The 16,647-nt window shown below is 42.0% G+C and overlaps 1 protein-coding gene across 1 annotated transcript in view; it reads right to left on the bottom strand.

Moving 5' to 3' along the window:
- Positions 1-16,647, bottom strand: part of CLVS1 (clavesin 1) — a 175,213-nt gene that overhangs the window by 151,132 nt on the left and 7,434 nt on the right. The window contains exon 2 of the mRNA XM_038579380.1: positions 10,852-11,479. Coding sequence (XP_038435308.1) covers positions 10,852-11,306 — 455 coding nt within the window. The 5' untranslated portion in view covers positions 11,307-11,479. The remainder of the gene's footprint in view (positions 1-10,851; positions 11,480-16,647) is intronic.

The raw sequence follows: 16,647 nt of genomic DNA, 5'->3' as shown, positions 1-16,647 counted from the left end.
TGACTATCATAAATAAATAAATATCAAAAAAATTAAAAAAAAAAAAGAACCGGGGGTAGGGGAGGGAGAGCCATTTGACTTTGGATGAGGAAAGTGATGCCAAATCCTTAAGGTTTTCTTTGGCATAATATGTAGCAAAGAGACTGAACTGGCTTTATTAAAGAGCCATCAAAGACCCCTGAGCAGGGGATTAAGTGGCACAATCCCCAAGAGCAGACCCCAAATATAATCAGGCATCATGAAGAAGGAAAAAGAGAAACATTCAGGACCATGCCACTAGCCAGCCTTGTGATTTGGTCCAGATGAAATACCCTCTATTTAAAACAAGGATAATAATATCTCCTTCATAAATGGCTGTGTGGATTAAATTAAATAATACAGCACAAGAAGATGCCTGATGCCTGGGAACATCACTAATATGAACATTCTCGAATCCCCAAAGGCACTGGGTGTTATTTGTGGGAGTACCCTATTCGAAATTAGATCCAGAGACACTCAGTGGGGTGTGTTGGAGATAGGGAAGAATTAGAGGCCAAGAGAAGAGAAAAATGATGCGAAACAGGAAGAGAATGTGCAAAGAAAAAACAACACATCACTTTAAAGCCTTCGCAACAAAATTTACCCTCTCTTTATTTTCCTGTCCAATGTTACATTTTGCAGTAGAGTAGCAATAACTTCTCCTGCTTTATAGTACACTCACAATAAATGGCTTCCGAGCCTGATTTACAACCTCAGCGAAGTGCAGGCGTTTAATCACGGCAGCTGCTCAAGGTTCTGTACATCCCCGTTCAGGACCGATTATCTAGGGACCATATTTAAAAGGCAAGAGAGCTGGTGGCTTCTTAAAGAGCTGAGTTTTGGGGCTCAAGGATTGGGGGATGGATGTTTGGGCAGATGCCTGAGGGCTTCCTTTTCAGCTCTACAGCATCCTCCTTGTAAGGCGGATCAGAAGTCGGTTCCTGGTTTCCTGAGAACTGGGGAAAGCAGATAATTGCCCAGGAGAGCTTCGCACTGCTCAGGAAAAGGCCCCATCTCTTGCGATGCGCTCTTTCAAGAAGTCAGGTCTATTCATGAGAAAATCAACAGTGAGCGCAGCGCACAGGCAACACCAGGCTTAAAAAAATATCCATTCTCCGTGCCCTCTCTTACCGACACTGGCCTTTACAAGAGCAGACGTGGGTCATGCCCCCACTGCTGCATGGTTTCAAGTCAAGTAATTGAGAGCACGCTCAGTATTGGCCATACCCTAAAAAGGAGGCAGTTATTCTTGGGCTCTCAAATTTCTAGCCATTGGAGGAGACTTTTCTATCTACAAGGTAATGAGGGTCGTGTCTTCTAAACTCCTGGGCTTTTAAGTGTGAATTTGGGAGGAACAGCTGGCCTGGAAAGATATGCTGTCAATAAAAGCTTGCTCTCCCGGTCCTCGTGGCCCCTTCTCCCTGCAAAGCCGCCCTGCTTCTATACCATGCTGCAGGACCCTGTGACATCTGACATGTCTTGGAGGGCCAGCCACCCAGGGAGGCAGGGGCGGACACTGCTGCATTATCTCCGAGCAGAGGCCCTGTTCAAGCCATAGGGGAGGTGGCTTCTAACAGGCAAGCCTCCAAGGGCCGAAGCGCAGTCGAAAGCGGATGACGGCAGTGGGCAGAGAGCAGCTGAGCCCTGGACTAAGTGGAATTAGCGTGGAAGTTCTGGGGAATGTCTGATAAGGAGTTGTGTGGAGGACAGAGGGGATTTAAAAGAAATATTTGAAGAACTGTTTGGCTGACTCACATGACAAGCCGTATCCTCATCCAGCGGGGCGAGGAAGCGACATAAACTCTCCTCGCTCCATCCCCTCATCAATCACTGGCTTTTTAGGAGCACATAACAGAGATACAGTCTATTTTATAACGGATTTCAACAGCATGAGGAATCGTATCTTGGGCGTTTTAGCCCCTGGATTAGGGAGATAAGAGTGGGAAAACCACTTGGATTATGGTTAAGAAAGGAAATGGTTCCCTACGTGCCAGAGCCCTTACTGGTCTAGCAACTCATTTAATCCTCACAGCCCTGCAAAGTACCTATGATCATTACCAGACAGTGAGGAAATCATGGGTTACAGATGGTGCCAGGGTCACAGAGCAAGCAAGCTACAGAGCTGGGGTTCTGTGCGCCAACTGAAAGCCTCCATAGGACACTTGCACTAATGCAAGGAATAGGTTGGGCCTTCAATCACTATTTTAAGTCAGGCTCATATTGATACCTCCGTTGGTAACATATTCCAAGCAATAACCAGATCATTCTGTGGAGCTGGGATTGAAAAAAAGAAAAATCAAAGTTGTCATCACTGTTACCACTGTCAAATAATTAGGGAAGAGAATTGATAGGATTTTCAACATTTAATTTGTCAAGTTTTTGTGAGATTGGAGTATGTGTCAACAGGATTCCCCTGTTGAAGGGACTGGGGTTAGCTTGCTTGCTTACTGATATCTCACTGAGAGCCCTCCTGAATGTCTTAGTGGTTCCCAAATTTGACAAATGAGTTAGATCTGAGATCCCACTTGTTTTAGCCACTTCTTAGCTGCATGATCTCGATAGGTTATCTAACCTCTCTGAGCCTTAATTTTATCATCTACAAAATATAGATATTAATAGTGCCTGCTGCCTGCCACATGGTCAGCACTTGGCAAGCAAGTTTGATTTTGTGGTTTAATAACCCTCCTCAGTTCATTTTTCCTCATTTCCGAGCTTAAAACAATTGGAAAGCTAATCACTCCCAGAGCATTGCAGGAATGTATCTGTAGGAAGAACAGAAGGTGAAATATTTTTCTTGAACCTCTCTCAATAGGCAATAGGGTCTGGGGAGGAGGGTTACCTCCAGGCCATGTTGAGAGTCGTAAGATCCACTTGGCCTACCTCATCTCTCCTCACCTCACCAATACCCGGCATGGATTAGAAATTTGTCCCCTTTTGTGTCACAAGTTGTCACACTGAAGGCAGTCAAACTGAATGAGGCACAGACCCCCTGCTACTTATAAAAAGCTCTTCCGTGCTCTTGCAAAAGCTAAAGGTGAACCTCAATCAACTGGCTTATTTATAGTTTGAAGAGCTATATCCCACCTACTGCCTCGGGGTTTTAATCAGAAGAAAGAACCTTCTTATTGTTCATCTCCCACTGCCAAACCACGCCACAGAGCTGTCGGGACATTTGCCACGTCAGCCCTTTGGAGGTTGCCACAGGTCAGCAATAAGCTGTGACGTCTGAAGAAGCTCGCTATCTCCAGCATATCCATCAAACAAATTACTGCCTGGCATGAGGGGACGAGGAGCAGCTGAATGCCTTCCCAGAAAGAATAGTGAGTGGAAAAGCACCCGTCCCTAAAAACAGATAGATTCCAGGTTGTTTTCTACATTATAAAGTAAATATGACAGTGTCCTTGCTTTCAGAATTGGAAAGGCGAGAAGGTCAAGTACGCTGGTAGAATTTATCTTCCAGTCATTGAGTGCCTGGAGGGATTGGGGGGGACTGATGTGGGAAGCTGTCCTGGGAGCCTGAGCTCAGAGCAGAAATGCTTCCTTTGGACCCCTAGGAGCTCTCACAGAGCTGGGCCACTGCAGCTGTTCAGGATGTTTATTGAGTGCTTGAAGGGATGAATGAGGCTTGGGTTCATTACACAGAAGAACAACAAGTCTGGTCTATTGGTCAGCACCCCAGCTGCTGTTGAATTTGCTCAAACTGAAGTAATAAGTCCTTCTCTGCTTTCTTTCTTCCTACATACTAGGGAACTAGGCAGGCCCTTGACGTTGAGCCTCCAGAATCATTTCAACTTCTCTTGCAGTCACCTTCTTTTTTCTAAAAAAATATTATTTATTTATTTATTCATGAGAGACACACAGAGAGAGAGAGAGAGAGAGAGGCAGAGACACAGGCAGAGGGAGAAGAAACAGGCTCCATGCAGGGAACCCAAAGTGGGACTCTATCCCGGGTCTCCAGGATCATGCCCTGAGCTGAAGGTGGCGCTACACTGCTGAGCCACCGGGCTGCCCTTGCAATCAGCTGCTTTTCAGCTGCCCTTGCAGTACACAACACTGTACTCAGTACACAGCACTGTACTCAGGCACATTCTTCATTGCCTGAGTCCCCTTAGGATGCATGCACAAGGAATGGCTTACTGTATACCCTGAGCCTCCCAGTGCCTCTTGGCAAGAAGAGGGAGCTGAGGAGAAGGTGTGAAAAATCTTGAATTTGGACTCTGGAGCCACACTACTATTTAGCAACATACCAGTGATTCAGAGTTTGATTGTAAGAGACTTTGGAAACTCAAGTTCAGTAGGAATGAGGCCAAAGCTAGGGCTTAGTGAAAAAGCATAGCATTTCTGTTTAGACAAAACAGGGAAGAATTCCATCTTTGTTATGTATTACCTATACACCATGTAGATCTTTGTGGGTCTGTGGTAAGGATTGGAAATTATATATATATATATAAAACACTTGGCACAAAGGTGCTTAACAAAGGATAGTTATTGACATTGGCATTAGGACATTTTGAGACACTCCTCATCAGGGGTTCTCAAAGTGGACTCCAGCTCCCATAAGGGCTTTGGAAATGTGAAGGTGGCCTTTTCAATTGCCACAGTGCCTGGGAGAGGGGATGCTAAACATTCCACAACGGTCGTCAGCCCTATGCATTTTGAGCAGCTCCAAATACCCATTGTGCCCCTTATAGGAATCACTGCCCCTAAATCTCAGATCCTGTCCACTGTGACTCATTGCACTCATCCACGCATGCGTCCACGACCAGGAAATCCACTCACAGCTTTTCAGAAGCTCTGTGGATGTTCTGAAATATCTAATCACTCAGGGGCTGAGCAATTGGCTCCAGATGTCTCTGGAGCTTGGAATTAGAAGCTCTGAGCCTAAGTTTTCCCATTGATGAGTCATTTAGTTCCTTGATTAGAAAGTATCTTCTCCTCCTCAAACCTCTTCTTTGTCATCTGTCCCTTAGTGATACTCCTCAAATGGTTAATGAACATTAAATCAGAGAATGTACATGGAAATGCTTGTGAACCATAAGGTTCTGTGCAACTGTTGTAGTATATAGATATCCAGTGTTGCGTACTTAATACAATCGACCAGGAGCCAACCTAAGTCTTTTCTCTTTTGAAATCTGATTGGCCCAAGAGGTGCTTGGCTGAACCATACTGGAGCCCAAGGCACAAGAAAAAAAAATTAAAGGTCTTATCCTGCCTTCTTTAAAATTTTGACATTTTGTTCATCATGGATTTTTTTGCATTAACTTTGATTTAAAAATGTCTTTGGACAAAATAATTTATTTTGATTACTGAGTGCTTTGGTTCCCCCTTAAATTTTAAACAGCAAAAAAATGCCACAGTCAGAAACTCTTGTGCTGACCTGGGTCTGAAGTCTTGGCTCAAACTCCCTAACTTTCCATCTAGTTGCTTGCATTCCTATCCAAACCTTTGGCTTTGTTCTGTATGGTGGGGAAAAAGAGCCTACAAGATTCATGGGCTTCGTGGGGCACCTGGGTGCTCAGTGGTTGAGTGTCTACCTTTGGCTCAGGTTATGATCCCGGGGTCCTGGGATCAAGTCCCACATCGAGCTCCCCACAGGGAGCCTGCTTCTCCCTCTGCCTGTGTCTCTGCCTCTCTCTCTCTCTCTGTGTCTCTCATGAATAAATAAATAAAATCTTTTTTAAAAAATTCATGGCCTTCTTGTAATAACTCTATATTCTTGTAGGTAGTAATCAAATCATCCATCAGCCCCCTTCTCACTTGACTAAGTTGCCCTAACTCAGCTGTTCCTTTGGATGCCCCAGCTTCCTGAAAGAACCAACTAATTTTCAACCTGATTGCTAATTTCTGAGCTTTTAAACTGTGAGACACAAACAATACACTGACAAAAGAATGTCCAGTGTCATTTTATCTATTATGACTTTCAGTGCATTTCCAGTTGTTTTTCCCCCCATTTAAGTAGTTGGGGACCAGCTGGTCTACACATAGCACTAAAGGATACTATTGTAGTCTATTGTAGGGCTTTTATTATCTGGATCCTCCTTCTCAAACACCTTTCTTGTAGCCTGAGGATGTAATAAACACTGTAGGGAGGGACACTAAGACCAGGTAATTTCTCAGAGCCAACCAGCCACAACTGAGCTACCCTAGAGCACTTTGAAGCATGGCAACTTGGGGTCTCCGCTGCATTTCTTATACTTTTCCAGGTGGAGGAAAGTTGGTAATGGTTCAAATCCTGTCATTTGGATTTGGAAAGTACATCTTGTGATCCAGTATCCTAGATATTTGCCTGATTGGAGTTTTTTTTTTTTTTTCTTAAGAAACAATTGCCTTTTGTTGAACACCAACTAGTATTAACCCTATGATCATCATCACCCCCACTTTACAGATGAGAAACAGGATAATAGAAATTTAAGCAACTTGTGAATAATCACATGGCTGGTTAGGAGGCAGCTGGGATATGAAATTGGCTGTTTGGCTTCAGAGTTTCTGTTCTATTCCACCTCTTGGACACCATCAAGTAGGGCAATTGAGGTTAATCCTTGCCACAGCTCCACATGCCAGAATATTATACCCATTTCCACTTAATGAAATGGAGACCCCAGAAAGTAAAATAACTTGACCAAGCTTTACTCTTAGCTTAGTCAAATCCAAGAAAAACAGATGTGCTCCTTTTGGTCACTCTTCCCTCTCTGTGGGGAGGTCATTCATGGCCATATTAGGCTGTATGACCAAGTACAAGTATGGGAACCAGAAAGAAACAAGAAATGGATTTCTTTTTTTATCAGATCTTCAGGAGCAAACTGAGTTCAGGTGAGAAAGATTAAGGGCTCATTGACCAATGGTGTCCCCCTAATACGTCTCCATTATATACCAAGCAGGTGAGCTGAAACGTCAACTCTGCTGACCGGAAAAGTGCCTGCTTTGTTTTATGAATAACTGTGAGTGCTGATTTCATCTAACTCATTTCAATTCAGCCTGGTAACCTCAGGAAATACAGAAACCACATAGCTCTCCGCTGAGGCCCAATTTCTGGAGGAGGCCAGTTTATGCTCGGGGAGCCCAGCGCTCCTGCACTTCAGTTGGCACACCAAACCCAGGCAGACAGAGCCCCCTGTGTACCTCTGGAGGACAGCTCTCCCTACCACTCACCGCTCTGCGCTTTTGTTCACGGTGTCTGAGTGTAGATGAATGAGATTTACATAGTTTTAATAAATATTAATAACCATTTTAATCTCAGTAAACCTTTCATATGAGACATGCAAATCACTTCCCAGTCATCTTAGGTGTCCAATGAGAGTGAAGTAATCATTTTGCAAAGCTGTGCCAATTCTTCTAGGCCTTTCGGGCCCCATTTAGGCTGGGTTTGTGTGACAGGGAACATATTTAAAGAGAAACAAAGAAGTACTTAGGACGGGCAAGCAGGCAGACCAGACCCACTGGCCCATTTTCATTTTCAAGTATTGTACTCTTGTCTCTAGCTTTGTCTCTTTACTGTCTGTGCTCGATTATTTTTATAGTGGGATGTTTTATAATATTAATATTAATACTAGAGGCTAATATTTATTGAGTGCTTACCATGTGCCAAACAATGAGTTGTGTTCTTTAAGTGCATTTTTCCATTTGATCCTCCCAACTGCATTATTAAATAGACATCACTATCATCTCTACCTTACAGATGAGAAAACTGAGTCTCAGAGAAGTTGCTTGTCCCAGGTCATATAACCAGGAAAGCACATGACAGCACCTGGGTTCACACTGAGGTTTGTTTGCTTCTAATGATCCTTGGCTGTCAATGGATAGCCTGAGCATTTACCTTCTTGTTGAAATCAAAATATTTGGAACAAATAGTTCTGATAGTTTGAAAAAAATGCCTCAAATAGACCCAGCCTTTGTGGGTTGGGGCGAGGGTGGGAGGAAGAGAGAGAGAGAGAGAGAGAGAGAGAGAGTTACTTCAAAAAGTCTAGTGAATTAGGCAGCTATAAAGTGAATTTTAAAATCCCTTTCCATCCATCCCTAGGATCAGGCTCAATGAGCTTCATATTCATGAGCCATTAGAGCTGAGGTGTCTCAGGGATTACCTAGCTTGAGCTTCTTATTTTACACTTGAGAAAACTATGGAACAGAGGCCTATAACTTGTTCAAGGTTATCATAATCATAAACATTTGGATTATTCTCTCGGAGATTCAAGTCTACTTACTATTACTATGTGTTATTACTTCTTAACCCATTTTGAGATACATATGGACCAAATGCTAATACAAAATAAGATATTTTGCTATGATGTATTTTTTATGTGTAAATCACTACTTAGTGTCTTAGCAGATGGAAGTTCTAGAACACTTACAACAGCAAAGCGCAAATGAAGTCTGCATGATATTCTTCAGAATTATCAAAATTGTCTTATTCCAAAATCCAAAATGTTAATGTGCCATTCTCAAAAGAACAGCTGTTTTCTCTGGCCTAAGACTGATGCCCTATGTTGATGGTTTGTGTTTCTCAGAAGGAATTCTCCTATGGTAGATGGGAGTTAGCCGTTTGTATGTTTGCAAACTGCAGGACAGTGGATTGCACAATAGGCTCTTTCTTGGCAGGGACCTTGTGTTAACAGAGTAGAAACACAGAAAAGCATTCCAGCTCAGGTGCAGAGTTGATGAAACTCTAGAACGATGGTGTTAAAACCCTGAAATACATTTTCAGGATTAAGTTGCCCAACCCCAATTTATCAACCAGAAAACAGCCAGTAGTTACTAAGGTGTCTTACAATATTATCATTTTTAAGAGGAGGAGGAATGATATGAATAAAGGGCCACCCTAGAAATTCCTTTTAATATATTGGGGAGGGATTCTTTGGTGTATATTTTAAAGTTAAACCCATGTCTCACCAGGCACCATAAACACTTCCATGATGATACTTCTGTGAAAACTAAAGTCACAGGGGAGGTTTTGGAGATTGATCCATGCATTCTTTCTCATTCAGATCAATTGGACATTGTGCTGTGTACCAAAGAGATAAACATGAAAGTGACAGTCTCCTACCCTCAAGGAACTTGTTATCTTGGGAGGAGGAATAAGAAAGAGGACACAAGTAAACACACAATTACAGTAAAATAAGGTTAAGACAACTTGCTCTTGAGTCAGACTATTGGAGCTCCACTCCCAGTCTATATTTCACTAGTTATGTGACACTGAGTGAGTTACTTAATTTCTCAAAGTCTTGTGTCATCAAATGCAACATATGGATAATAATATCTTTCATGAAAAGTTCTCATTGGGTTAAATGAGACAATATAAATACATTTATAATATAAGTGCTCAGTAGAGTATATGGTAAGTATTCCACAATAATAGCTGTAATAGCAATGGTTTTTTAAAAGATTTTATTTATTTATTTATTTATTTATTTATTTATTTATTTATTTATTCATGAGAGACACAGAGAGAGAGAGGCAGAGACAGAGGCAGAGGGAGAAGCAGGCTACATGCAGGGAGCCCGACATGGGACTCAATCCTGGGTCTCCAGGATCACGCCCTGGGCTGAAGGCAGGCACTAAACCACTGAGCCACCCAGGGATCCCCAATAGCAAAGGTTCTTATACCTCTATTAGACATGCTTTAATGGAAATATGAACAAAGGAAGGGCACCTAACTAAGAAGGGTTGGGTTGAGGGGTATATGAAGACTCTACAGGGAAGAAGCATAAAGATGAGTGTGAATCAATTGGCAGACTGTGTCCAGGATGATCGGAATTGGGAGAAGAGGTGGTTGGTCTCTCCTTTCAATGCCTGATGAGGCAAGTCCAGAGGCTTGGAGGCACAGGGAAACTTCAGCTATTTAAGGCAATGTTTATAGTACCTTCTGCCTGGACCAGAGACCAAAAGGGCAGAAGATGAAGCACAGCAGGAAATATGCAAGGTTTACTTTGAAGGCCTTGCAGGTCACTAAAGAATTTTAATCAGCAGAGTGACATCGCAGAATTTTGGAAAGGTCACTCCAGCTATGATGTAGACTAGAATGGCTTGGAAGAGAGTAGATCAGAGGCAGGGATGCCAGTTAAGAGTCTGTTGTAGAAATTCAAGTGAGAAATGATAAGAACCTAAGCGAAGGCAAGAACATTGGGAGCAAGAGAGAGGTGACATGATTTGAGAGGTTTTAAGAAGAAAGGGGAGGGATTTGGCGATTTAGTGGATGTGAAGAGCAAAGGCAAGAAGCAGCTCAGCATGACACTCAGATTTCTGGCTGGAGAGACTGGAGAGATGGAAAGGCAGATATAGTTGGGGAAGATGGTGAGTTCAGTTTGGGACATATTGAGTTTGTGGTTTCTTATAGGATTTTCAGAGAGAGATGCATTTCTGGCACTCAGAAGAAATATAGGATATTAAAATCATGGAGAGGATCCAAGCAATTATTTATGTGTTGAAAACACTTGATTTAAAGCCATCTACTGAATCCATTTTTGTTGTTTTGGTTGTTAGAGATGAGAACACGAAAGACAGAATATATGGTTCTTTTAGAAGACAAGCTTTCAACTTTATTAAAATAAATGACCCACTCTGACGAATAGAATAATGATTTCAAAGGTGTCTTACAATCCTACACTGTGATTCTATTGTTCCAAACTACCACCATGAATCTGGAATTGCCTTTTGATGACAGTAATCTTGTGGCCTTAAACCTTCCTTTGTGGCTGTGTGGACTGTATTTTTTTTTATATGAAAGCTCACTAATCACAAATTTTTTGCATTTTTTAAAAAATGAAAGCCATATAGCACCAAACATGCAGTAAGTATGCTTATGAAAAAGAAAAACCAAGTAAAGACACTATCTACATTTACCTACTCTGATCCCAATTGGCTGCAAACAGCAGAAGAATCTTCCTGCCGTAGTGATCACGATTTTCCAGCACTCCAGGGAACCCGTCGATGAGAGCCCTCTTAATGCCAGGATCATCAGCCTTGAAGTTTTTGAACATGTCCAGGTTTAGCTGGCGGTACTGAAAGTACTGGGCCAGGAGTCTAAAGGCATCTGCTTGGTGAAACTTCCTGGCTCGGAGAAATCTCAGGATGAAGGCATCATCTGTACGTAAAAATCCAATGTCAGGCCTGGTGATGATCATGTCCCTGACTTGCTGGATATCCTGATGTAAAACATCTGGGTTTTCATTCAGTTCCAGGCGAGCTTTCTCTATAGTCTCTGGACTGAGTCCAGCCTGTAAATGGGTCATCTTGGCCAAATCTCCTTTCCAAGTGCTTAATTTCTGGTATTTTGAAAGAAGGGAGACTGGTCCCATTCACCTGATGGTCTGCTGAGATCGGGGCCCATTCAATGGGTTTTTTACTACCAAGCTGCCACTGAAACAGACAGATAGAAGGTCCTCTTTCTGTTCTCGGAGAGCAGTAGGACATTCAGGTCTTACGTGGTGATGGCCATCCAAAAAAGAAGCAAAACTGAGACCATTTCTTACTGCAAAACAAATGCACACAAGAGAGACAAAACAGTGATGATACAAAGTCTGGGCAAATTAACTGGAACCTAGATAGAAAAGCAGTATTGTGCTGTGGGTTTGATTAGATTAGGTGTCCAAAGAGCAAAGGGTGAATGATATTTAAAATCATGCAATTGGCAGAATTTAATTGTTGACAGCCTGTATGCATAAGATGCAAATATTTGAAATATATTTGGGAACTTGTTAGTCACACTGACCAGTTAACATAATAGTGTATGGTCAATGAGTAATAGATTCCTCTTTCATTAATTATTCTAAGAAACAGTAGAAGAGAGAAAGATCCCTCTCTGCTACAGCATGCTTTATGGGGCTATTCACAGGCCTAGAAATTATGGCTGCTGTACAATTTATTGCTCTCTGATAGCCTCTTTTCTCAAACAGAAGTACCTTTCACAGAAATACTCCTGCCCCCCCACCTTTTTAAAAGGCAGTCATTTGCATCTTAACAATAAAAAGAGACTGTTAAAGGTCATTCTATCCTAACCCCACAGGTACCTAATTATTCAAAACTGAACTAACAGCGGCTGGGGGAAGGGGGGAAGGGCAGTCGCCTTTTGGCTGGAAACCTGATCTTCCATAATCAAATTCAACAGCGATGAGAAAGGATGCTCACATGTGGATGTTACAAGCGGCTTTATCATTTGCCTTTGTTACTCTTCCATAGGAAAGGCAAAGGGACTTGAAACCCTCGATGCCTCCCTGCTGTGCCAATATCCATACAGGCTTACAAAGCCTCCCATTTTATATAATTTCCCTGTTGTCCCAATATATCATTTTACTAACAATAATGATTGTCTGAATCTCCTCAGATCCATCTCTTATGGCTTCTACACTACAGAGGAGCCCTCATATTACTTGCATCTTTCTCATTTTAAATATAAATGCTCTTGGACATCTGTTTGGTCCAACCTGGAAGTTGCAAAAATCAGAAGCCATACTAGGTGTAAATGAACTTGGAGCCATCTATTTTTTCTTTCCTAGCTTTCCTAGGTCAACGGTATTAGCAATGAGAGGCAGAATATTTATTCATGACCTAATTATTATTGGTACTGTTTCATCATACGAAATGATTTAAAAGACAAAATTATTCTTCTGTTTAATTTAGAACTACCAGTTAGTTCTTAAGGCAGACCGTCAGCTCACACGTTTCTGTTTTGTACTGTGATGTGGGGGGACATAAAGAACAATTCAGGTAACTGGCATTCATTTTCAAGATAATGAAATAATAGAAATTTTGTGTATCAAATGTTGGCTGTGTACAATAATTTGTAAGAGAACAGCATTTAGCTCTGTAACATGTGAAAATGAGAAATAAAACAAAGTCTTGATTTTCACTGATTTTAAGGACTTAGAATGGTAATTGGAAAATAATGCTATTAACTATTCCTGGGATTGGAAGAAACTTCCAAATCCATCTAGCCTGATGTTCATCTGCTATTAAAATTCCCTATCTAGCAGCTTACCACACCCATTCAGAAATTCCCTTGTTGGATATCTCCTCTTCCACTTCACCCCAACACCCACAGCAATATCTCTTTACTGCTCCCAACAACCAATTGAGCAGGCTGATCATATAATTTACCATCCAAATTTAGACATGAGGGGGCACTTATAATAATAATAATGCTGGAACAATAGCCATAAACTAGGACAGTTCTAAGCAAACCCTGACAGATGGTCACCCTACAGTGAATGATCATTTTGTTCCTATATGCCATAGACACATCTCCGTACTCTTTATGGGTGAACTCTATCAGTATTTGATATTGATGACTTCATCCTTTTTAGAACTCTCTCTCCTGGGATGCCTGGGTGGCTCAGCAGTTAAGCATCCGCCTTCAGCCCAGGGCGTAATCCCGGAGACCGAGGATCAAGTACCACATCAGGCTTCTTGCATGGAGCCTGCTTCTCCCTCTCCCTCTGCCTATGTCTCTGCCTCTTTTTCTGTGTGTCTCTCATGAATAAATAAAATCTTAAAAAAGAAACTCTTTCTCCCATTCTCCCATTCACTTTCTCTGACTCCAGATTTTTCTCTCAGCCTTGTTGACTCCTGTTGTCTTCTCTTTCTGTGAACACTTCAGTGTAGTGTTTCTAGGACCTTGTCCTGTGGTTTGGCCACCTTACATGTAATATAATTTCTGTCTATAGCTCTCTCCTAGTCTTCAGGCTACATACCAGACCTCCTTCTCAAACCCCACATAAATGTTCTCTATCCACCATGAACTCAATATGCTTAAACCTGAACTAATCATAGTTCCTCATCCTGAATTTGCTCCTCCATCTCCATCTCTTAGTGACTGATGTCATCTTCTATGAAGTTTCCCATTCTAGAAACCTGTAAGTCCACTATTACTCCACTCTTTCCTTTACCACCCAGTTCCAGACAATTACTTCCAGAATATTTCTTAAATCTGCCCATTTTTTTCCATCTATTTTCACTGTCTTTGGTCACATCAGTCCTTGTCTGTTTAGCCCTGCAACATTCTCTCAATGGCTCCCTTGCTGCCAACCCTACCCTTCTCCGGTGCATTCTCTGTATTGTCATTGAAACCTGCTCATGGGCAGCCCCGGTGGTGCAGCGGTTTAGCACTGCCTGCAGCCGAGGGCATGATCCTGGAGACCCGGGATCAAGTCCCATGTCAGGCTCTCTGTATGGTGCCTGCTTCACCCTCTGCCCGTATCTCTGTCTCTATGAATAAATAAATAAAATCTTAAAAAAAAAAAATTGAAACCTGCTCATGTCATTCCTTGATTGACATTGGCCAATAGCTGTCAATTATCCTGGGATAAAGTATAAAACTACATAATAATGTTTCCAAGACTCTTCACCATCTGGTCCCTATCTCTCTCCAGATTCACCACCTGGCCATGCAGCCACACTGAGCCACTTGAAGCTTCTCCTAACATCTGTGGACCTTGACAAAGAATGACCACTGATGAACTCCTCTTCACTCTTGAGAAGTCATCTGGACACCATTTTCTCTAGGAAACCCTCACTGACTTTCACAGGTCACTAGCCATCCCAATCATTTCCAATGCCCCAATCACATCATTTCCTTGCCATCTCCCTCTCTCCTTCTTTAGTCTGAACTCTTGCATAGAAGAGCTGGAGCTCACTCATTTGTGTGTCCCCAGTACAGTGCCTGACCCACAGAGTGTCACCTGTATGAGTAGAAGGACTTTGTTGTGTTCACCATCTATCCTCAGTGCCGAGAACAGTGTCTACCACAGAGTAGATGCCCCAAAATATATAGAGAGTATATGAATAAAGAAAATAGTCAAATCATTGTTTCAATCAGTGAATGGTTTCCCCTTCTCTTGGGCGCCTCTGGAACTATTTTCCTTAAATTACAGTGTTGCAGTTGACTTTTAATTTTCCAGGAGAATTTAGCTTAGGCACAATGTACTTCAGATCATTGCCTCTCTGAAGCATGCTGGGTGATGTTCACAGTTCCAAGCCATGGCACAGGATACTTAGAGCACAAATCGTAGCAATAGCTTTTCCCCTTCAGAAGATTTAAAGGTTCTGGGAGCAAGTTACATACCTTTACAGTTCAGGGAACTCGACAGCGTTTCTGAGATCAATTACTACAGGTTCAAGGGGAGAGCTGAGATTGCATTTTTCATGACCCACTTCCACACATAGCTATGCTTCCAATCTATAATATCTCAAATAAATTTGCTTCAATTTACATCTTTATTCTGTCCTCAGTATACAGTAGAATCTTCTGGGGAGAACACCCAAGCTAGGGTCACTTTGGATGAAACAGATATTTTCCATTAGAGGCAAACGCTTAGTTCAGAACTCTGAATAATCTGCTATTTAAATAACAACTTTAATTGATAATATAGGGATCCCTGGGTGGCGTAGCAGTTTGGCGCCTGCCTTTGGCCCAGGGCGTGATCCTGGAGACCCGGGATCGAATCCCACGTCAGGCTCCCGGTGCACGGAGCCTGCTTCTCCCTCTGCCTGTGTCTCTGCCTCTCTCTCTCTCTCACTGCGTGCCTATCATTAAAAAAAAAAAAAGATAATATATTTCTTAAGAATTTATTTATTTATCATGCAGACACAGAGAGAGAAGCAGAGACATAGCCAGAGGGAGAAGTAGCCTCCCTGCAAGGAGCCTGATGAGGAACACTATTCCAGGACCCCGGGATCACGACCTGAGCCAAAGGCAGGTGCTCAACACCCAGGTGCCCCTAATGGATAATATTTAAGGCTAAAAATGCTATACCATTCAAGAATATTCTCTAGGATGCAGAGTTTTCACTTGACTGTCATCTTTTGTTCATGTGAAGGACTTGGTTCTCATTCAATTTTTCTGAATTGGTCAAACAAGTATGATAAGATACATCATACTTGGTATCACATGAAGAAGTAGGAGTGGATTTCTGTCCTACTGGAATGAATAGTAATAATAGCTTTACTTTATTATTTGTTATAACTGTATTTATTATGTCCCACACACTTACATACTATCTATTTATATATTACATTATTTGATCTTTAGAACAACTGTATGAAATGAATGTATTATTGTCCCCATTTTTCAGATGAGGAAAGTGAGGCATAAAGAGGTTAAATGAGTTTCTCAAGGTTATACAGCTACTAACCAGCAGAAATTGGATTTAAGACCAAGTAATCTTTCTCCAGTCCCATGCTTTCTCCTACTGTGCTGTTCTGCTTCTTAGGTACAGCAAAGAGCTATGGGGCCTTCAGCAAGTCACCTTCCCTCTCAGAAACTTACTGTCCTTTACTAAAATTCCTTCTAGATTTACTGTTCTGTCAACCTAAACATGCTGAAGCTGCTCACAGACATTCTTGGGTAGCTTAACGTCAAGCTTTACAGATGTTCAATCTAGTTCTTGTTTCTTCATCGCTAGAGGACTGAAGTTATTTAAGAATCTAACTGTCTATGCTTTTTCCAGCCATCACAAATGTTTGCTCTTCTTTCGTGTATTTTCCCCTCGACTAAAATGCCAGATCAAAGATCCTGCCATTCTATTTGAAAGATTGATACTTTGCCATACCTCGCAGAGTGCCAAGCATGATCTGGTCACTGAAATGTGCTTGATAATCAAAAGGGGGCACTTTAGGCAGATTCATATGAGTGAGTCCCAGAAA

This window comes from Canis lupus, chromosome 29 (assembly GCF_011100685.1).
Source record: "Canis lupus familiaris isolate Mischka breed German Shepherd chromosome 29, alternate assembly UU_Cfam_GSD_1.0, whole genome shotgun sequence".
In the NCBI taxonomy this organism is placed as follows: Eukaryota; Metazoa; Chordata; class Mammalia; order Carnivora; family Canidae; genus Canis; species Canis lupus.
Note: the sequence above shows the minus strand (reverse complement) of the source record. Positions and strands in the feature narration are given on the sequence as shown.